Genomic DNA, 22,459 nt, shown 5'->3' on the forward strand with positions numbered 1-22,459 from the left:
TGAATTCCTTTTAATGTGAAACCCTGTATGTGTTTTGTGCATACATTTGTTGAGGGATGTGTAGATTTTGATTTGACTTTTGAATCCTTCAAAATGTATGGAATTTCAATTCAAAAAGTAAAAACATAATAAAAAAAGGCCCCCAGTACCCTCCATCGGGGCTCAGCTTGATCTCTCCCTTCCGGCGGGCCGATGCTCGCACCACGCCCACAGTCCAGGCAGTCTTACGGCCCACATCGACCTCCCAGTAATGGCGTCCCGAGGAGAGGCACTCGCATGCGAGCACGAAGAGGGCGGGGTTGAAGCGGCGAGTGCCTTCTGACTGGTTGTGCTTTCGTTCCTCGTACATCACCTGGCGACCGTCTTCTGACAGGACCAGGTTCCTCTGGGCTGTGCCCGGGTCCAGGAACACCTCACCTGGAGGGGAGGAGCAGAGAGAGAGAAGCGGGTTGAGAACACTGCTGGTTCTATTGAGAACATTGTAAGTCCTATTTAGAAGAGGGTCGGTTCTATTGTAACCAGTCTGAGTTCCATTTAAAGCAATGTAAAACACTCTAGAGTAAACAACATATCACTTTCTTTCCACTAGTACTGTATAGGTTTGTATCGTTCCAAACTGTTATGATGACCCAGTGCTGCCACCATGTGGTGCAGAGTAGACAGAACAGAAAATCTGAGGATCAACAAAGCCTCTGCTAAGGTTAACTAAAACACAAAGTTGTTTGAAAGAGGAGTATTTATATCCCAATAATCAAACTTGCAAGACAAATTCCCACCAATCTTTAAAAAGAGAAAAAGGGAACTCTAACTGTACTCACTTGCATAGTTCTGCAGCTTCCTTAGCTCTGTAAAGGAGAGGGAGAGACACAGTCAGAGACAGAGCGAGGGAGAGAGAGAGAACGAGGGAGAGAGCGACAGTCAGTCAGAGGGAGTCAGAGAGTGAAAATCAGTCAGAGTTAGAGAGAGAGAAAGAAAGAGGGAGAAAGAGGGAGAGAGGAGGAATGAGAGAGAGAAAGAATGAGAGAGAGAGAGAGAGACAGTCAGAGAGGGAGTCAGCGAGTCAAAGTCACAGCAGACACGTGTTGGAATTGGAGTCAAACAGACGGTGCTAATCCCACCACCTGTGAGGGTATCAGTCTGACAGCCTGTTGTTGCCATCTCATTACTGACAGATGGCTGAACTTTGGCATCTACTATACTTCACTATGTATCCCATCTGATGACTCACTCTCTATATAGAGATGTCAGTCTAATGACCTAGATACCTAGATATCTCTGATCGAGTCACACCTAGACATTGATCTAAGGTCAGTTTTGTGTTTTTTTCCTGCACTATAGTTGAGGTAAGGATTTGAGGAAGGGAAGCTGATCCTAGATCAGTGCTTATGGCTACAGCTAACTTGTACCTGGAGAGATGGGATTTGGACACATGAAGTGAGGTCACACAACAGGAAGCAAGTGACTATGTTTGTCTCTGGAATTACACCCTTTTAAAACATACTGCTCCACTTTTTAATAGTGCCTTATACTGCAGGAAGTGCACTACTGTACATGGCAAACAAGGTAAGATTTGCTCTATGTAATAATAGCATATTTTGCCCACCTTTTCCATACAGCCTCTTGATTTCTTCCTGGAACTTGTCGACGAGAGCACTGACGGATGATTGGATGGTACCCAGGTACAGGTCAGTGTTCACACTCACTCCTGACCAATCAATGGGCTCCGGGAGGAGCGCTAGGGCGGACAGTCTCTGCAGGAGAGGACAAGGCGGGGTTTAAGCAATGGTGAAAAAAGTACTAAATTGTCATACTTGAGTAAAAGTAAAGATACCTTAATAGAAAATTACTCAAAAGTGGAATTCACCCAGTAAAATACGACTTGAGTAAAAGTCTAAAAGTATTTTGTTTTAAGTATACTTAAGTATCAAAAGTAAATTGAATTGCTAAAATATACTTAAGTATAAAAAGTCAAAGTAAAATAATATATAATTTCAAGTTCCTTATATTAAATTAAGCAAACCAGATGGCACAATTTTTTATATTTGTTATTGACGGATAGCCATTGGCACACTCCAACACTCAGACATCATTTACAAACAAAGCATTTGTGTTTAGTGAGTCCGCCAGATCAGAGGCAGTAGGGGTGACCAGGGACGTTCTCTTGATAAGTGTGTGAATTGGACCATTTTCCTGTCAAAATGTACTTTTGGGTGTCAGGGAAAATGTATGGAGTAAAATGTACATTATTTTCTTGAGGAATGTAGTGAAGTAAAAGTTGCCAAAAATATAAATAGTAAAGTAAAGTACAGATACCCTAAAAAAAACAACTTAAGTAGTACTTTAAAGTATTTTTTACTTAAGTACGTTACACCACTGGGTTTAAAAGAGCGTGTGGGTCTCTCTCTCTGCGTTTCTGTGTGTATGTATCCTCGTTGTGTCGTAGCCAACCTGGAGGAAGATGACTTTGTCCTGGTTCTGTGCCAGGGCTTCCAACTCTTCGTTCCTCTTCCTGAGATGACTCAGGTCGCTCTCCAGTCCTCGGGCCAGCTCCTGGGCATGCCTCTCAGCCTCGCGCTGCCTCGTAGTGATCAGCTCCACCAGCTCAGCCTGGCTCTGCTCCACTAGACACTGAAGCTCCGCGTACACCTGCCAGCTCTCCTCCAACTCCTTCTGAGCACTGCTCTAAAGACATAGTAGAGGTTATAGCTAGACATACTGAGAGGTTATAGTGGCATATTGTTGCAAATTGTCGTGCAATTAAACAGAACGCCTTTACTTCAGATCAACATGTTAACAACTCGTCCAAAACTCACTCATCCAATCCTCACACCTCAGTTTATGCACAATGTGCCTGATACACTCTTAACCGAGATGAGGTGGCATACAGGGACACATCTCTAGCTCCTTCTGAGAACTGCTCTGAAGATGCATAGAGATGGTAGAAGAGGTTATAGGGACAGAGACATACTGCAGAGACATACAGCAACACCTGCCAGCTCTCCTCCAGTTCCTTCGGAGCCCTGCTTAATAGTCAGAGATGGACTAGGTTATAAAGACGTACTGAACATAGAGTAGCATACTGCAGCATCAATGCAGCTACAGCTGGCAGCTCCCTCTCAACTCCCTCTGGGCACTGCTCTTAAAATGGGGAGATACGGGAGAGAGGTTTTAGAGTTAAAACACACAGCAGCCTGAGGTCGGTGTTTGAGTGATGTAAAATAGCTCTAAAGCTGTTAAAGCTCTGTTTGGCACACATGCTGCACAACTGGCCTAACCGGTTCGACTGTCCTATAGGCAAATATCCACCTGCTTGAGTTGGGGGAACCAGTACGTGTTTTGTTATGTTTCCTTTCCAAGTCACACGTCAATGTGATAGCATATGGAAAGAGTGTAATATTACCTAGTTGTAGACATTTGAGGACAAGAGATTGAAAGATTATGAGAGCACATGAAATCAAAACCTATGGGAAAAAAACAAAAAGACAAAGCAGATCGTCTCTCCCTCTCTCCCTTTCTCTAAGTCGGAAAGTCACCCACCAAGATATCCACGCCCTCTGTAACCTCATCCCCATTGTATTTCAAAATACGGGTCAAGCGGACCACAGTCGCACTGCACTCTATTTACAGTCAATATCTGACCAGGAGACTTGTCATCCAGTGTAGCTGTGAACCTAGGCTGGCTTGGTAAATAACCAACACTGCTTATGAATTTGAGAGCGGTTACATTCCTACAGCCTTGTCTCTCAGGCTGTTGACCTATAAACAAGTGGCGGGGTGACCGTTTTGTTGTGTTTCGAATCCCGGATTTCTTCACACAGTAATTCTATCTGCTGACCTCTTTAATCTGCGGAGGGAGTTTCCAGGAGGTCGCAGGTAAGGACTATAGGGTAGAAACAGGGTGAGGGGGACACAGGTAAATGTTTGCACTTGCCACACCGGTTAGCCTGCCTAGGCTTATAGGGTTGGACCAGAGCCATTACAAAACAACCAAATAATGATTTCTGTGGTAGCCTAGAGTATGGACACTGTGTTATATGGGGACACTGTTTTATAAGGGGACACTGTATTGTATGGGACACTATGGGGGGATGCGACTATGTGGATTGATTTGAGTTTATTCATCCATATGTCCGATCAAGACCAATATTTATTTTACAGAAATAATAGAACCTAAAAAACAAAAAGCCAGGGTCAAGAGGTAGTTTGACAATCAGCCATAGCTTACTGTAAAACGGATAGGCAACTGCAGGAATTCTGCATTTAAAAAAAAGGCGTGATCGTTTCTCAATGTCATCAAGGTATGAAATTATTGCATTTTCTAATTCAATCTCTTTTTTGTGCTTAGTTGTGGTAAAATTGCAGCGTGCAAATTATTGTAATTATGTTCCCGCCACCGACCATCCGTTCTGACAAAAAACGACCTGCGGCTGAATCTATAGGCCTGCCCCTGCTGTACTATTGACTATTGTTGTTTTTCTGTTTTGCCCAAATGAACACAACCCAGCTCACTCTCACTCAACCAAACAGCACAAAAGACAAAGTTGACGCATTTCGATGACATCAACATTTATAAAATGGACTCACTTTGATGACCCGTATTGACTGTTTGATCTCCTCCAGCTTCTTGGTCCGCTCCTTGATCATGTATTTCAGCTCCGACCTCCTCTTGCCCAAATAATTCTGTGTGAGGGCAGGGTTCATTTTCATAAAGCATCTCATGGTAGCTAATCTGGGGTCAGTTTTGTCTATTAAATCATAAGATTGCATCGCACCCTAGATCAGCACGCAGATCCAAGAGATACTGTTTAATACTCTACATTATACACATAAGGCAGGTTAACTGGACTTCATTTATCAATTTTTACCAAACAATTCTTCACATGTAAAGACACAAGCTGATATGGAGTAGTCTATGGGCTATAAACAGCTGTATAGTTAAGCAATAAGGCACGAGGGGGGTTGGTATATGGCCAATATACCATGGCCAAGGGCTGTTTGCATGCACGACGCAACGCGGATTGCCTGGTATATTGGCATATTGTATATTGGCCGTGGTATATTGGCCATGTAGCACAAACCCTGAGGTGCCTTATTGCTATTATAAACTGGTTACCAACGTAATTAGAGCAGTAAAAATGTATGTTTGTTACGGGGAGTGGAACAGGGGAACCCAAGAGCAGACTCAGACGAGGAGACTGGGATGAAGTAACCAAGGTATTTATTGAAACACAGGGGGAAAATGTAGTGCAGGCCAGGGGAAGCTCGGGTGGGTTGCAGGAAACCAGGTGTGGAGGCTGAGGCTGGAGCGAGAGGGGTTGGGACAGGGTAAGCAGGTCCGGAGGGGAATCCAAGGGATTAGTAGAGTGGGGAATCCAGGACAGAGTAGCAGGATGACGAGACGTGGAACTGGAGACAGGGACTAGAGTCAGAGCAGGCGGAATGAGCAGAGATTACGATCTGGCAGTGTGGAAGTGGCAGGGCTGAGTACTTGTAGAGGTCTTGATTAAGGAACAGGTTGCAGCTGGTGGGGATCTGCTCTCCAGCACACCTGTCTTCAGCCACACAATCACACACACAGAGAGGGAGAGAGTACTGGGGGAGTGGTGGCAGTTCAAGGAGACACAGGATACCACCTGGCGCCCGACCAGGCTTATCTGGGTGTGAGGTATAGAAATCCCATAAGATGGAGGGGTCCAGAATGTGACGGCTGGGCACCCAGCAGCACTCCTCAGGCCTGTATCCCTCCCAGTCCACCAGGTACTGCCAGCCTCGACCCCGAAGGTGCACATCCAAAAGTTGCCAGACGGTATAGGCAGGATGGTCATCGATGAGCCGAGGGGGTGGCGGAGCTGCTACAGGAGGAGACAGGGGACTGGAGCAGACAGGTTTATCAGGGAAACATGGAAGTTAGGATGGATCCTGAGAGAGGCTTGGAGTATCAAGTGTTAATGACACGGCCAATTTCAAAGGGACCAATGAATCGGTGCCACCTTCAACGGCAGGTCCTTCGAAGAGTGCCATACTTGGCTTGGGACTGGGTCCTGTTGGAGGCATGAAGAAGGGCAGCCCGGGCCTTCCTCCACGTACAGTGACAATGGCACAGATGGTCCTGGACAGAGGGAACCGCAACCTCAACCTTTTGGTCGGGGAACGAGGAGGGTTGGTAACCCAGAGCACTCTCGAAGGGTGACATAGCTGACGAGGCGTTGCTGAGGGTTTTGTGGGTATATTCAACCAATACCAAGCAATAGTCACGCAGCGTATGGCAGTCTCCATCTCTTGGTTGGCCCGTTCGGTCTGGCCGTTGATCTGGGGGTGATAGCCAGAAGTAAGACTGACATTGATACCAAGAGCTGAACAGAAGCATCTACGTACCTGGGAGGTAAACTGGTGGACTCTGTCAGAAACGAAGTCAGTGGGGATGCCATGCAGATGAAACACATGGGATACTAACAGGTCCGCAGTCTCCCTGGAGGACGGGCGCTTGGAGAGGGGAATGATGTGAGCCATTTTGGAAAACCTGTCAATAATGGTGAGGATAACGGAGTTACTGTTAGATGGGGGAAGGCCAGTGACGAAGTCCAGAGCTATGTGTGACCAGGGATGACTGGGTATTGGAAGAGGGTGGAGCAGACCAGAAGTGGGTTTGGTGGAGGTTTTGCTCAGGCCACAAACCGAACAGGCTGAGACAAACTCCAGGACATCTCTCTACATGGTGGGCCACCAAAAGCGCTGACGCAGGAAGGCGAGGGTCCGGGTCATACCAGGGTGACAGGTGAGGTGGGTAGAATAACCCCATTGAAGAACATCAGAGCCAACACAATCAGGAACAAACAGAGCATTACTAGGACTGTTACCCGGGTCAGGCTGGTTGAAAAAAAGTGGAGACAAAGTGACCAACCTGGCCACAGTATAGGCAGCTCTTAGCGCCGATTCGCCACTGACTCTTCTGGAGAGAGATTGGCCGGACGAGCTGCATGGGGTCCAGATCTGGGAGTGCCTTGGAAAGGGATGCAGTCAGAGAAGGAGGACAAGGCACTGAAGCAGATGTTATGGGGCATGCAACCCTACCTACCCTCTCCCTCCGACGCTCACGGAGACGGTTGTCGATGCGGATAGCGAGAGAGATGAGTTCATCAAGTCCATCAGGCTCATCCCTGGACACCAACTCATCCTTGAGGGTCTCAGTGAGCGCGTTCCGGAATGCTCCCTGAAGGGCCTCTTCATTCCAGCCACTCTTAGTGACGAGGGTGCGAAACTCACATGCCATCTCAGCAAAACTATGGGAGCCTTGACGGAGGGACAGGAGTCAATTAGCGGCATCCTTACCGCAGACCAGGTGGTCGAAGACTGTCTTCATCTCCTACGTGAATCTGGAGTACTGAGAGTACTGTCTCTCCCACACCGCCGTGGCCCAGGAAAGGGCTGCTCCATGGAGGCAGCCAATCAGGAAGGAAATCTTGGCCTGTTCGCTAGCATAAGAGTAGGGCTGTTCCTCAAATACTAGTGAACATTGTACCAAAAAGGCTCTGCAAGCTCCGAGATTGCCATAGTAACGCTCGGGAGTTGGAACAAACGGCTCCCGTAGTGGAGAAGAATGGCTTGGGACTGGTTGTGAGCTCTGGGCGAAGGTTCCGTGAAAACTCCTTAATGTGCTCCAGAAGGGTTTTTAGGGCTTGGTCATGTTGCTCGAGCAGGGCACCTTGGTCGGCGAGGGTTTGGTAGAGAGTATTTGAGTCTGCTGGGTTCATCTCTTTGGCCAGATCGTACTGTTACAAGGAGTGGAACAAGGGAACCCAAGAGCAGACTCAGATGAGGAGACTGGGATGAAGTAACAAAGGTATTTATTGAAACACAGGGGAAGACGGAGTGCAGGCTAGGGGAAGCTCGGGTGGGTTGCAGGAAACCAGGTGTGGAGGCTGAGGCTGGAGCGAGAGGGGTTGGGACAGGGTAAGCAGGTCCGGAGGGGAATCCAAGGGAGTAGTAGAGTGGGGAATCCAGGACAGAGTAGCAGGATGACGAGACGTGGAACTGAAGACAGGGACCAGAGTCAGAGCGGGAGGAATGAGCAGAGATTACGATCTGGCAGTGTGGAAGTGGCAGGGCTGAGTATTTGTAGAGGTCTTGATTAAGGAACTGGTTACAGCTGGTGGGGATCTGCTCTGACTCCAGCACACCTGTCTCCTCCCACACAATCACACAGACACACACAAGGAGATGGGGAGAGGGAGAGAGTACTGGGGGAGTGGTGGCAGTTCAAGGAAACACAGGATAAGCAGTAGAGGGCGTTGCACGAACAGATGTGACAATGTTTTGTCATACCCGGGGTATAAAGTCTGATATACAACGGCTGTCAGCCAATCAGCATTCAGGGATAGAACCACCCAGTTTTTATTGTAACTTTTACCTTGGGCAATTACTCTATCAATGCAATTTTGACCCACGATGGACTCCAGAGCGCCACAAGACTGCGAGAGAAACAATCTCATCAGCTAAAATGTAAACCTGCTGAGCTAATGCCTGCCTTTCTATCTGCCTACTGTCCCCATCCACCCTACCACCCTGTTCTCCCCTGGACTCACCATCTTTTTCTTCCACTCGCGGTCAACCGAGACGACCTCGTGAGTCTTGTGGGTGGCCTCGGCACAGGAGATACAGACACAGCCGTGGTCGTTGCGGCAGTAGACTTCCAGCAGGCGCTCATGCTTCTTACAGAGCTTCTCCTCCAGATGATGCACAGGCTCCACAAGGCAGTGAAACGTCAGAGACTTCACCTTCCTGTATTAACATTCATTTTAGGTTAGGTGTGTCGGCGGTAACAAAGGAATGGTGTGCTTTTCTGGGCATAGTCATGTAGTCCGCGGGGTTAGAAACAAGGAAGGTTGACTCCCATAAATTACTGCTGCAACAAGATTTTTTTTAAATCACCTTTCACCTTTTTTGGAATTCCAAGGACACAACAGGGGATGTTTATCTAAATCTCACAGTTAGATGTACAATGACGTAAAATGTGAAAGAAATAAAGAGAAGAAGATAAAAGCAAATCAATTATTTGTGTTATTTCTCACTTATGATGTCGGAGATGTGCCTCACAGAATGACCCTGGACAGTTGAGACACGACTTCAGTGCCCTCATCTTCCTCCCGATGCACGCATCACACGGCACCTCGCCTGCCCGCGCAAACTCTCCACCCTCCGCCGCAGCTGCTGGTGACTCTCCATGAATCCTGTGACCCGCCACCGGACTCCCAGCCACCGCACCCCCCTTCGTGTTTGGTGAAACAGCCCCTACTTCGAGGCCCTGGAAGTGGGCAGCGATCTCAGCGAGGACCCGGTTGATGCTGAGCTCCGGCCTCCGGCTGTAGCTCTTCTTACACATGGGGCACAGGAACTTCTTGCTGTGGTCCCAGTAGCCCTTAGGAGGAGCAGCAGGAGAAGAAGGTTATTGATTCATTTTCCTTATAGTCCATGAAAACACACACACCCACGAGGGGTTGGAATAACAGCGTCAGTTTCAGCCACCCCTCATAGCCGCGTTCCTCTCTATTGCTCTAGTTTTTCCTAGCCACTGAACTTTTGCTTCTGCTTTGCCTACTCTTTGGGCTCTAGGCCAGGTAACTGCAAAGTACCTTGTGATAGCTGCTGATGTAACAAGGGCTTTATAAAGTAAATGTGATACCTGCAGACAGGCCTTGCAGAAGCTGTGTCCGCAGGGGGTAGAGACGGGCTCCACGAAGACCTCCAGGCAGATAGAACACTGGAACGACTCCTCCGACAGGGTTCCCCCCCTCCCTGGGGAACTCACACCTTGACGGGGGAGAGAGAGAGAGCGAGAGATAGAGAGAGTGGGTGTGAGACAGAGACCGCGTGTGTGGGTGAGTGAGTGTGTAAGAGAGGCAGAGAGAGAAAAAGAGAGGAAAGAGAGAGGAGAGAGGAGAGAGAGAGTGTTCATGGCTGGTTAACAAAAATGACAGGAAATTCAAAAGAGCTCAACAGCCCTAACTTCATCCATGCACTACCTGCAATTAAACACAAATACAAACACCAACACAAGGCTCGCTCACTCCTATCAGGAAACGGGTTGTGAAAAAGATTGATCTGTATGCTTCAGCTGTAAACCGTCCCTGGAATGTAGAAAGGCAGGTCTGTACCTCTACCATGCACCTGCTCTAGGTTTAAAGAAGAACTAATCATCCTGGATGGTACCACACAGTTTGGTTGTGTCTCAAATTGCACCATATTGGCAATTTAGAGCACTTCTTTTCAAAGGTAGTGCCTATATAAACTGAAATGACACCAGCCATGTAATAAATGCCTTTTCAACTTCCAATAACGATACTCTTTTAGTAAAACTTCAGCTCCTCAAATACAGGAAGTTTGATATTTTAAAGTGAGAGCATATGGCAGAATCACCCATGTCAATTTCTACACAAGTATCCTCAAATTCATGCACAAAAAATACCAAAAAAAGACACTAATAATTCACATTGACTTTCAAACACAATGTGGGACCTTGATCATTTCTCCTCCCACACCATTGAGTCAGATTTTTGTACGTTGTGTTCCATACTACATCAATATTTCTTTAAACAGACTGATGAAAACTATTCAACCACATACTGTGAAAAAACTCCAATGTCCAAAAAAGTTTACAATCATTACTGGTAACCAATTCGAGGTTAACCTATGAGATTGCGATTATATAACAGGCCTATGAAAGGGATCAAAGGTCATTATATATATAAAAGGTATATAACTTACTCTGCATGCTGATGAAGTTTTCCTGATTTTCTTGTGTGAGTCCACACAGTGCCGTGTCTCTGTACAGTCCTCTGGGTGTTGGAGCCCCACACCACTGTATAGTATTATACAGGCCGTCTGTCTCTGTAAATCCACAACAGGTTTTGGCCCTGTGAAAACTAACTAACTACAGTGCCCCACCCGCTCTCTCTCTTAACATCACATGCACTGTAGTATCTCTCTTTCCCCCTCTTCCTTTGCTCTGAGTAATATGCACTCTGTGGGTGTGTCCAAACTTCACCTGGGCCTGTATTTACAAAGCAGAAGTGCTGATCTAGGATCAGGCGCCTTTGTCATATTCATTATGGTTAAAATGCAAAGCTGATCCTAGATCAGCAATCCTAATCAGATGCTTTATGACTACAGTACCTAGTAGAAAATGTGTGCCTCCCTCATCTCCACCTTTTCTCACACCCTCCTCCCCCCAATAGCCAGAAATCTCAATTTTTTTATTTTACATTTTTTTAATTTACCCTTTATTTAACCAGGTAGGCAAGTTGAGAACAAGTTCTCATTTACAATTGCGACCTGGCCAAGATAAAGCAAAGCAGTTCGACACATACAACAACACAGAGATATTTGTAGTTCGTTCCAGTCATTGGCAGCAGAGAACTGGAAGGAGAGGCGGCCAAAGGAAGAATTGGTTTTGGGGGTGACTAGAGAGATATACCTGCTGGAGCACGTGCTACAGGTGGGTGCTGCTATGGTGACCAGCGAGCTGAGATAAGGGGGGACTTTACCTAGCAGGGTCTTGTAGATGACCTGGAGCCAGTGGGTTTGGCGACGAGTATGAAGCGAGGGCCAGCCAACGAGAGCGTACAGTTCGCAGTGGTGGGTAGTACATGGGGCTTTGGTAACAAAATGGATGGCACTGTGATAGACAGCATCCAATTTATTGAGTAGGGTATTGGAGGCTATTTTGTAAATGACATCGCCGAAGTCGAGGATCGGTAGGATGGTCAGTTTTACAAGGGTATGTTTGGCAGCATGAGTGAAGGACGCTTTGTTGCGAAATAGGAAGCCAATTCTAGATTTAACTTTGGATTGGAGATGTTTGATGTGAGTCTGGAAGGAGAGTTTACAGTCTAACCAGACACCTAGGTATTTGTAGTTGTCCACATATTCTAAGTCAGAACTGTCCAGAGTAGTGATGTTGGACGGGCGGGCAGGTGCAGGCAGAGATAGGTTGAAGAGCATGCATTTAGTTTTACTTGTATTTAAGAGCAGTTGGAGGCCACGGAAGTAGAGTTGAATGGCATTGAAGCTCGTCTGTTAACACAGTGTCCAAAGAAGGACCAGAAGTATACAGAATGGTGTCGTCTGCGTAGAGGTGGATCAGAGACTCACCAGCAGCAAGAGCGACCTCATTGATGTATTCAGAGAAGAGAGTCGGCCCAAGAATTGAAACCTGTGGCACCCCCATAGAGACTGCCAGAGGCCCGGACAACAGGCCCTCCGATTTGACACACTGAACTCTATCAGAGAAGTAGTTGGTGAGCCAGGCGAGGCAATAATTTGAGAAACCAAGGCTATCGAGTCTTCAGATGAGGATGTGGTGATTGACAGAGTCGAAAGCCTTGACCAGGTCAATGAATATGGCTGCACAGTATTGTTTCTTATCGATGGCGGTTAAGATATCGTTTAGGACCTTGAGCGTGGCTGAGGTGCACCCATGACCAGCTCTGAAACCAGATTGCATAGCGGAGAAGGTGCGGTGCGATTCAAAATAATCTGTTTGTTGACTTGGCTTTCAAAGACCTTAGAAAGGCAGGGTAGGATAGTTATAGGTCTGTAGCAGTTTGGGTGAAGAGTGGCACCCACTTGGAAGAGGGGGATGACCGCAGCTGCTTTCCAATCTTTGGGATACTCAGACGACACGAAAGAGAGGTTGAACAGGCTAGTAATAGGTGTTGCAACAATTTCGACAGATCATTTTAGAAAGAAAGGGTCCAGATTGTCTAGCCCGGCTGATTTGTAGGGGTCCAGATTTTGCAGCTCTTTCAGAACATCAGCTGACTGGATTTGGGAGAATGAGAAATGGGGAAGGCTTGGGCGAGTTGCTGTGGGGAGTGCAGTGCTGTTGACCCGGGTAGTGGCAGCCAGGTGGAAAGCATGGCCAGCCGTAGAAAAATGCTTATTGAAATTCTCAATTATAGTGGATTTATCAGTGGTGACAGTGTTTCCTATCCTCAGTGCAGTGGGCAGCTGGGAGGAGGTGTTCTTATTCTCCATGGACTTTACAGTGTCCCAGAACGTTTTTGAGTTTGTGTTGCAGGACACAAATTTCTGCTTGAAAAAGCTAGCCTTGGCTTTTCTAACTGCCTGTGTATATTGGTTTCTAGCTTCCATGAAAAGTTACATATCACGGGGGCTGTTCGATGCTAATGCAGAACGCCATAGATTGTTTTTGTGTTGGTTAAGGGCAGTCAGGTCTGGAGAGAACCAAGGGCTATATCTGTTCCTGGTTCTAAATTTCTTGAATGGGGCATGCTTAATTAAGATGGTGAGGAAGGCATTTTTTTTTAACTAGGCATCCTCTACTGACGGGATGAGGTCAATATCCTTCCAGGATAGCCGGGCCAGGTCGATTAGAAAGGCCTGCTCGCTAAAGTGTTTCAGGGAGCGTTTGACAGTGATGAGTGGAGGTCGTTTGACCCATTACGGATGCAGGCAATGAGGCAGTGATCGCTGAGATCTTGGTTGAAAACAGCAGAGGTGTATTTAGAGGGCAAGTTGGTTAGGATGATATCTATGAGGGTGCTCGTTTTTACGGCTTTGGGGTGGTACCTGGTAGGTTAATTGATAATTTGTGTAAGATTGAGGGCATCAAGCTTAGATTGTAGGATGGCTGGGGTGTTAAGCATGTTCCAGGTTAGGTCACCTAGCAGCACGAGCTCTGAAGATAGATGGGGGGCAATCAGTTCACATATGGTGTCCAGAGCACAGCTGGGGGCAGAGGGTGGTGGGCGTGTAGACATCTACAAATCACTTTCCCTCATAAATATCTACTCAATATTATTTGTAGATCAGTCTGTCACAATTTACCCAAGATACATCATGGTTTTGATGATTTCGAACACAGCCAAGCACTTCAGAAGCAAGTCTGATTAATGTCTGCAAAATCGTGTAAATGTTCCTTACAAGCTAGAATATTTAATAAAATTACATTTAAACTTACTCTACCAGTTGTCTGTGTGGTTTCTCCTTCAACTGCTAGAAATTTGATACAAAATATCCACAGGAAAGTATTGCTTACCCAACTTTTTAGAGCCTGTGGTTCAATAAGTATATGGTTCAATTTGGCACTGAGGTAAAATTAGTTTTATATTGGATATTTGGTTTTCTCTTGTAAATAGCTATTGAACCAAGCATGCCATGGCAATGAAAATGGTACATTCTGAATCAGGGGAGGATGGAGAACAATCCACCCATTTTTCAAACAAGGGACCTCTGGCTTTCTCATTCAATGTTTTTTTTAAGAAGGAGGCCAAGAGAGATGATAGAGGCCGCGAGGAGTATGCAAATAAGATTCTCCCTTTTAATCTGTTCAGGATGCTCATTTAGAGAGAGCTGAGGCTGGTGTGACATTTTGACACTGTGTTTTCAAACGTAGGGGCCACAATTTCTGCTCAAGTATCTTTTTTTTTAACACACTCAAGAATGGTGTATAGGTACTTTGTAGAAAAGACAAGTATGCAATTCGTATATAGAGTAAACATACAAGAGCAGACAGATACAAGAAGACCCAGAGTTTGAGGTAAAAAAATAAAGAAATAACACTAAATAAGATAGCGTGCCTTCGGAAAGTATTCAGACGCCATTACTTTTTCCACATTTTGTTACGTTACAGCCCTATTCTAAAATGGATTAAATAACAAAACAAATGCTCATCAATCTACACACAATACCCCATAATGACGAAGTGAAAACAGGGTTTTAGAATGTTGGTAAATGTATTAAAAATTAAAAACAGAAATACCTTATTTACATAAGCATTCAGACCCTTCGCTAAATGATTTGAAATTGAGCTCAGGTGCATCTTGTTTTCATTGATCCTCCTTGAGATGTTTCGAAAACATGAATGAAGACCACCTGTGGTAAATTCAATTGATTGAACATGATTTAGAAAGGCACACACCTGTCTATATAAGGTCCCGCAGTTGACAGTGCATGTCAGAGCAAAAAACCAAGCCATGACATAAACAAATTGTCTGTAGAGCTCCAAGACAGGATTGTGTCGAGGCCCAGATCTGAGGAAGAGTACCAACACATTTCTGCAGCATTGAAGGTCCCCAAGAACACAGTGGCCTCCGTCATTCTTAAATGGAAGGAGTTTGGAACCACCAAGTCTCTTCCTAGAGCTGGCCACCCAGCCAAACTGAGCAATAGGGAAAAAAGGGCTTTGGTCAGGGAGGTGACCAAGAACCCGATGATCGCTCTGACAGAGCTCTAGAGTTCCTCGGTGATATTGGGAGAACCTTCCAGAAGGACAACCATCTTTGCAACACTCCACCAATCAATCCTTTATTGTAAAATGGCCAGACAGAAGACACTCCTCAGTTAAAGGCACATGATAGCCCACTTGGAGTTTGCCAAAAAGCACCTAAAGACAATCAGACCATGAGAAAGATGGCCTGAATGCCAAGCATCACGTCTGAAGGAAACTTGGCACCATCCCTACGGTGAAGCATGGTGGTGGAAGCATCATGCTGTTGGAATGTTTTTCAGCGGCAGGGACTGCGAGACTAGTCAGGAATGGGGCAAAGATGAACGGAGCAAAGTACAGAGAGATCCTTGATGAAAACCTGCTCCAGAATGCTCAGAAAGTTCACCTTCCAACAGGACAACGACCCTAAGCACACAGCGAGAGGATTGTTAGTGAAGAATGGGAGAAACTCCCCAAATACAGGTGTGCCAAGCTTGTAGCGTCATACCCAAGAAAACTCAAGGCTGTAATCGCTGCCAAAGGTGCTTAAACAAAGTACTGAGTAAAGGGTCTGAATACTTACAGTTGAAGTCGGACGTTTACATAAACCTTAGCCAAATACATTTAAACATTCAATTCCTGATATTTAATCCTAGCAAAAAGTCCCTGTCTTAGGTCAGTTAGGATCACCCTTTGTGTTAAGTTAATGTGAAATGTCAGAATAATAGTAGAGAGAATGATTTATTTCAGCTTTTATTTCTTTCATCATATTCCCAATGGGTCAGAAGTTTACATACTCTCAATTAGTATTTGGTAGCATTGCCTTTAAATTGTTTAATTTGGGTCAAACGTTTCGGGTAGCCTTCCACAAGCTTCCCACAATAAATTGGGTGAATTTTGGCCCATTCCTCCTGACAGAGCTGGTGTAACTGAGTCAGGTTTGTAGGCCTCCTTGTTCGCAAACGCTTTTTCAGTTCTGCCCACAATTTTCAATAGGATTGAAGTCAGCGCTTTGTGATGGCCACTCCAATACATTTGACTTTGTTGTCCTTAAGCCATTTTGCCACAACTTTGGAAGTATGCTTGGGGTCATTGTCCATATAGAAGACCCATTTGTGAGCAAGCTTTAACTTCCTGACTGATGTCTTGATATGTTGCTTCAATATATCTAAATAATTTTCCTACCTTATGATGCCATCTATTTTGTGAAGTGCACCAGTCTCTCCTGCAGCAAAGCACCCACACAACATGATGCTGCCACCCCACAACATGATGCTGCCACCCCTGTGCTTGGGATGGTGTTCTTCGGCTTGCAAGCCTCCCCCTTTTTTCTCCAAACATAACGATAATGATTATGGCCAAACAGTTCTATTTTTGTTTCATCATACGAGAGGACATTTCTCCAAAAAGTACGATCTTTGTCCCCATGTGCAGTTTCAAACCGTAGTCTGGCATTTTTATGGTGGTTTTGGAGCAGTGGCTTCTTCCTTGCTGAGCAGCCTTTCAGGTTATGTCAATTAAGGACTCGTTTTAAATATATATATATAAAAAATTTAAAAAGTAAGAATTGGGGAAATAAATAAATAGCATTGATGGGGGAATATAAGGACATCCACCCGAAAGTGTCAATGATCAAACCTGGCAAGACAATCAAACAGGCTTGGCTCTCAACATGGTAATCCAGCGACAGGTCAGTCGTCCAGCCAGAATGAAAGTGATATGAAAGCTCTGATCGCCCCCCAGTGGCCGGACCAGCATCCTACATGTCCGGGAACAACAATAAAATGTCAATCGGCAGCCCTTACTGAAACAGTTTAATACAATTTCCCATGCTATGACACATTATGGATTAGAGTCCACGAGCAGTTCCTAACACACAATGAAAAGGTGCTCTAACCTGTACAGGGGACTGGTGTGTATTCCCGGGTTAACTTCTCTGGGTCCAAAACCGAGGAGAGACAAATCTTCTCAGGAGTCTAATTCTGAGTCTGGCAGGGAAGAGAAAGGTTGGGGCGAAAATGGAGTTTGTAGAGTTTGGTCATGACATCCCCGTAGCCGGCGTGCTGCTTTGCCACATCAGGCGTATAATCATCATAGACACGGAAGGGATGTCCTTTATGTAACAGATTACCCCTCTGAGCCTCACGCAGTATAAGATCCTTGGTCTTGAAACTGTGACAACAGATGATTACTGGGCAAGGACGTTGGCCCGGTCCAGGCACGGGGACAAGTGCGCGGTGTGCACGGTCCAGCTGCGGATCCGAAGCAAAAACATCCAATCCCATTGTATCCCTCAGTAGCTCGGCGAAGAAGTTGTGGGGCGAGAGCCGGCCTCTACCCCAGACCAACCATGCGAAGGTTATGGCGTCTGGACCAGGCCCGCTAAGTAAACCATCTTTCACGGAAAGCCTCTGCATACTTTCCTGCAAAGGCCATGCATAGCTTCTCTAATCCATCGATCCTACCAGTGTTGAATTCAGAAGCCTTCGCTAGGTCCACAATACTCTGGCCCTGTGAAGCAACCGTTCGATTGGTGCTCTTGATTTTGGTGTCCAGTTCAGCAATAGCAGCCTTGAAATCCTCAGCTATAGCAATTCTAGCAATTCCTTCTAGAAATTGTTGCATGTTGCGTTGATATTTTTGTTCAGTGTACAATATACCAACACAATAATCTCCCGTGTAACACCAGTCCACATTGAGAATAGAATCACAAGGTTAATATTGAGGAATACTGAGAAATTCAGTTAATCACTGTACCGTAATTGCTGGACTATTAAGCGCACCTGAATATAAACCGCACCCACTGAATTATTAAAAAATATGTATTTTGTACATAAATAAGCCGCACATGTCTATAAGCCGCAGGTGCCTACCGGTACATTGAAACAAATGAATTTTACACAGCCTTTAAACGAAACACGGCTTGTAACAAAAATAAATAGGCTTTAACGAAACACGGCTTGTAACAAAAATTAAACAGTAGCCTACCAAGAAAGTCATTGGTCACTATCTTCCTCCTCCTGTACACTGAAACCACTGAAGTCATCTCCTTCGGTGTTGGATCGTTTTCATTGTCGCTCTCGTCACTTTCATCCGGAGGCAAATACCCCGCTGAGCTCATGCTGCCCCTTCAACACGCAGCAGTCCAGTCTTTCGAAACCCATTGATAGTGGATTTTTTGACAATGCTCCACGCTGTCAGGACCCACTGGCAGACTTGACCATAAGATGCTCTTCGCCTGCGGCCCGTTTTAGTGAAGGATTTGTCCCCACTTGTCATCCAAGCCTCCCACTGAACAAGGAGCGCCACCTTAAATGCACGATTTACACTGATGTCGAGTGGCTGCAAATACTTTAGGCCATCTGATTTTCTTCCCTCTGAAAGCATTTGTTGTCTTTCTGCACTGAGTCAGTTCTTCACGCTGCTGTTTCCAACGTCTTATCATCGACTCATTAAGGCCAAGCTCCCGTGCAGCAGCTCTATTTCCTTTTCCAACAGCCAGATTTATCGCCTTCAACTTGAAAGCTGCATCATATGCATTTCTCCGTGTCTTTGCCATGATGAGGGTGACAAAATTACTACCGTAATCAGAATGATGGGAAGTTTGACCGCGCTCGATTTACGTCACATTATGTGACGGTGCTCAGTTTTTTGGCGGCATGAATCTTGTGAAAGCGGGAAAAATCCATAAATTAGCTGCGTCATTGTATAAACCGCGAGGTTCAAAGTGTGGGAATAAAGTAGCGGGTTATAGTTCGGAAATTACGGTACATGGCTTTCTTACACAGTAATAACATTATGCGATTTTTTTTCACCTAACTCTGTATTAAGGTTGAAAAGTTTTGGTATCTTTCCAAAAATCCCAGGTTTTCCAGAAATCCTAGAACTAAACGAAACATTTTTTAATCATTCTGTTATATGAACTGGAGATATGACCAGAGGGAGGAGCTCTTTCTTATCATCATGACTTTGACAAGGGGCAAAGAAAGTAAGCACATTCTCCCAGAATGTACAACCGACGAGCAAGTACATATGAGACTTGGTCTTGACGTTGTAAAACGAGACCTGACCGCAGTCGTAATTCACAAACACCCCCACTTTTGTAGGCAAGCCACCAGTAAGGGTGAGAGAAAAGGCAATGTTGGTACAGGCATGGATCTCTTTGCCTTTGATGAGACACGGAGACCACAGGACTTGGTTGGGGTTTGCCACAATGAACTTTTTCCTACTCACCGATTGCCGTGCAACTCCTAAGCACCAGTTGGATTTACCTTGCACCCCCACCTGAAACATATAATGTGCCTGTTATTGAACTGGTTTCCAAGAACTTTCCCAAAACTCCCCGGATTTCCAGAAATCCTGATACCAGGAATCTTTCAACTGTTTTTGCGGCACTAGATGACATGTTATGTCTTCTGTGATGATGTGTTACAGAATATGGGACATTTTGCTGTCTGCCTTTTTTAACTTTTCTATTGTGTGTGACGTGGAGCTTGTGATGCAAAACCAAATAATAAAGTAACATGTCGTCTGTTCTCATCTCACCTCCCAATAGAGTTTTCCAGAGCTGAACTAGTCTTAATCCAAGACACAAACATCTTTGATGAATCTTTCTGGGTTTTGTTAACCTTCTGTGTCCTTGGTGATTTCAAGACTTCTTTCCCATCTAGAGAGACGATGAGCCAAGGACCTGCATATGGAGTGATATTAATGCCAACAGAAATTAATTTGTATTCAGATATTGAATTACTCTGAATGCATACATTGGATTAGTATGTAATACTAACGCTCTTCAGGACGCTCTTCAGGATGTGGCAGGGCTTGAAAACTCTTATGGACTACAAAGGGAAACCCAGACGCGAGCTGCCCAGTGACGCAAGCCTACCAGACAAGCTAAATGCCATTTATGCTTGCTTCGAGCCAAGCAACATTGAAACATGCACGAGAGCACCAGCTGTTCTGGATAACTCTGTGATAATGCTCTCGGTAGCCAAACCTTTAAACCGGTCAACATACACAAAGCCGCTGGGCCAGACAGATTACCAGGACGTGTACTCAAAGCATTCGCGGACCAACTGTTAAGTGTCTTCACTGACATTTTCAACCTCTCCCTGACCAAGTCTGTAAAACCTACATGTTTCAAGCAGACCACCATAGTCCCTGTGCCCAAGGAAGTGAAGGTAAACTGCCTAAATGATTACAACCCCGTGGCACTCACATCGGTAGCCATGAAGTGCTTTGAAAGGCTGGTCATGGCTCACATCAACAGCATCCTCCTGGACACCATAGACCCAATCCAATTACCACCCCAACAGATCCACAGATGACGCAATCTCAATTGCACTCCACACTGCCCTTTCTCACCTGGACAAAAGGAACAACTATGTGAGAATGCTGTTCATCCCATCTCACTAAGCTAAGGACCCTGGAACTAAACACCTCCCTCTGCAACTGGATCAAATCAAATCAAAATGTATTTGTCACATACACATGGTTAGCAGATGTTAATGCGAGTGTAGCGAAATTCTTGTGCTTCTAGTTCCGACAATGCAGTAATAACCAACAAGTACTCTAACTAACAATTCCAAAACTACTGTCATATACACACAAGTGTAAGGGGATAAAGAATATGTACATAAAGATATATGAATGAGTGATGGTACAGAGCGGCATAGGCAAGATGCAGTAGATGGTATCGAGTACAGTATATACATATGAGATGAGTACGTAAACAAAGTGGCATAGTTAAAGTGGCTAGTGATACATGTATTACATAAAGATGCAGTAGATGATATAGAGTAGAGTGTATACGTATACATATGAGATGAATAATGTAGGGTATGTAAACATTATATTAGGTAGCATTGTTTAAAGTGGCTAGTGATATATTTTACATAATTTCCCATCAATTCCCATTATTAAAGTGGCTGGAGTTGAGTCAGTGTGTTGGCAGCAGCCACTCAATGTTAGTGGTGGCTGTTTAACAGTCTGATGGCCGTGAGATAGAAGCTGTTTTTCAGTCTCTCGGTCCCAGCTTTGATGCACCTGTACTGACCTCGCCTTCTGGATGATAGCAGGTTGAACAGGCAGTGGCTCGGGTGGTTGTTGTCCTTGATGATCTTTATGGCCTTCCTGTAACATCAGGTGGTGTAGGTGTCCTGGAGGGCAGGTAGTTTGCCCCCGGTGATGCGTTGTGCAGACCTCACTACCCTCTGGAGAGCCTTACGGTTGTGGGTGGAGCAGTTGCCGTACCAGGGGGTGATACAGCCCGCCAGGATGCTCTTGATTGTGCATCTGTAGAAGTTTGTGAGTGCTTTTGGTGACAAGCCGAATTTCTTCAGCCTCCTGAGGTTGAAGAGGCGCTGCTGCGCCTTCTTCACAATGCTGTCTGTGTGGGTGGACCAATTCAGTTTGTCTGTGATGTGTATGCCGAGGAACTTAAAACTTGCTACCCTCTCCACTACTGTTCGATCGATGTGGATAGGGGGGTGTTCCCTCTGCTGTTTCCTGAAGTCCACAATCATCTCCTTAGTTTTGTTGACGTTGAGTGTGAGGTTATTTTCCTGACACCACACTCCGAGGGCCCTCACGTCCTCCCTGTAGGCCGTCTCGTCGTTGTTGGTAATCAAGCCTACCACTGTTGTGTCGTCCGCAAACTTGATGATTGAGTTGGAGGCGTGCGTGGCCACGCAGTCATGGGAGTACAGGAGAGGGCTCAGAACGCACCCTTGTGGGGCCCCAGTGTTGAGGATCAGCGGGGTGGAGATGTTGTTGCCTACCCTCACCACCTGGGGGCGGCCCGTCAGGAAGTCCAGTACCCAGTTGCACAGGGTGGGGTCGAGACCCAGAGTCTCGAGCTTGATGACGAGCTTGGAGGGTACTATGGTGTTAAATGCCGAGCTGTAGTCGATGAACAGCATTCTCACATAGGTATCCCTCTTGTCCAGATGGGTTAGGGCAGTGTGCAGTGTGGTTGAGATTGCATCGTCTGTGGACCTATTTGGGCGGTAAGCAAATTGGAGTGGGTCTAGGGTGACAGGTAGGGTGGAGGTGATATGGTCCTTGACTAGTCTCTCAAAGCACTTCATGATGACGGAAGTGAGTGCTATGGGGCGGTAGTCGTTTAGCTCAGTTACCGCTTTCTTGGGAACAGGAACAATGGTGGCCCTCTTGAAGCATGTGGGAACAGCAGACTGGGATAGGGATTGATTGAATATGTCCGTAAACACACCA

At 45.8% G+C, this 22,459-nt stretch overlaps 1 protein-coding gene across 1 annotated transcript in view; it reads right to left on the minus strand.

Moving 5' to 3' along the window:
- LOC112215080 overlaps positions 1-11,000 on the minus strand; it is a 29,897-nt gene extending 18,897 nt beyond the window's left edge. The window contains exons 1-9 of the mRNA XM_042297798.1: positions 10,762-11,000; positions 9,680-9,807; positions 9,069-9,415; positions 8,583-8,778; positions 4,585-4,680; positions 2,449-2,682; positions 1,604-1,751; positions 819-845; positions 150-417 (exon numbers count right to left, since the gene is read on the minus strand). Of these exons, the coding sequence (XP_042153732.1) occupies positions 150-417; positions 819-845; positions 1,604-1,751; positions 2,449-2,682; positions 4,585-4,680; positions 8,583-8,778; positions 9,069-9,415; positions 9,680-9,807; positions 10,762-10,768 (1,451 nt within the window). The 5' untranslated portion in view covers positions 10,769-11,000. The remainder of the gene's footprint in view (positions 1-149; positions 418-818; positions 846-1,603; positions 1,752-2,448; positions 2,683-4,584; positions 4,681-8,582; positions 8,779-9,068; positions 9,416-9,679; positions 9,808-10,761) is intronic.
- Between the last annotated feature and the right edge of the window lie 11,459 nt (positions 11,001-22,459).

This window comes from Oncorhynchus tshawytscha, linkage group LG15, assembly GCF_018296145.1.
Source record: "Oncorhynchus tshawytscha isolate Ot180627B linkage group LG15, Otsh_v2.0, whole genome shotgun sequence".
Lineage (NCBI taxonomy): Eukaryota > Metazoa > Chordata > Actinopteri > Salmoniformes > Salmonidae > Oncorhynchus > Oncorhynchus tshawytscha.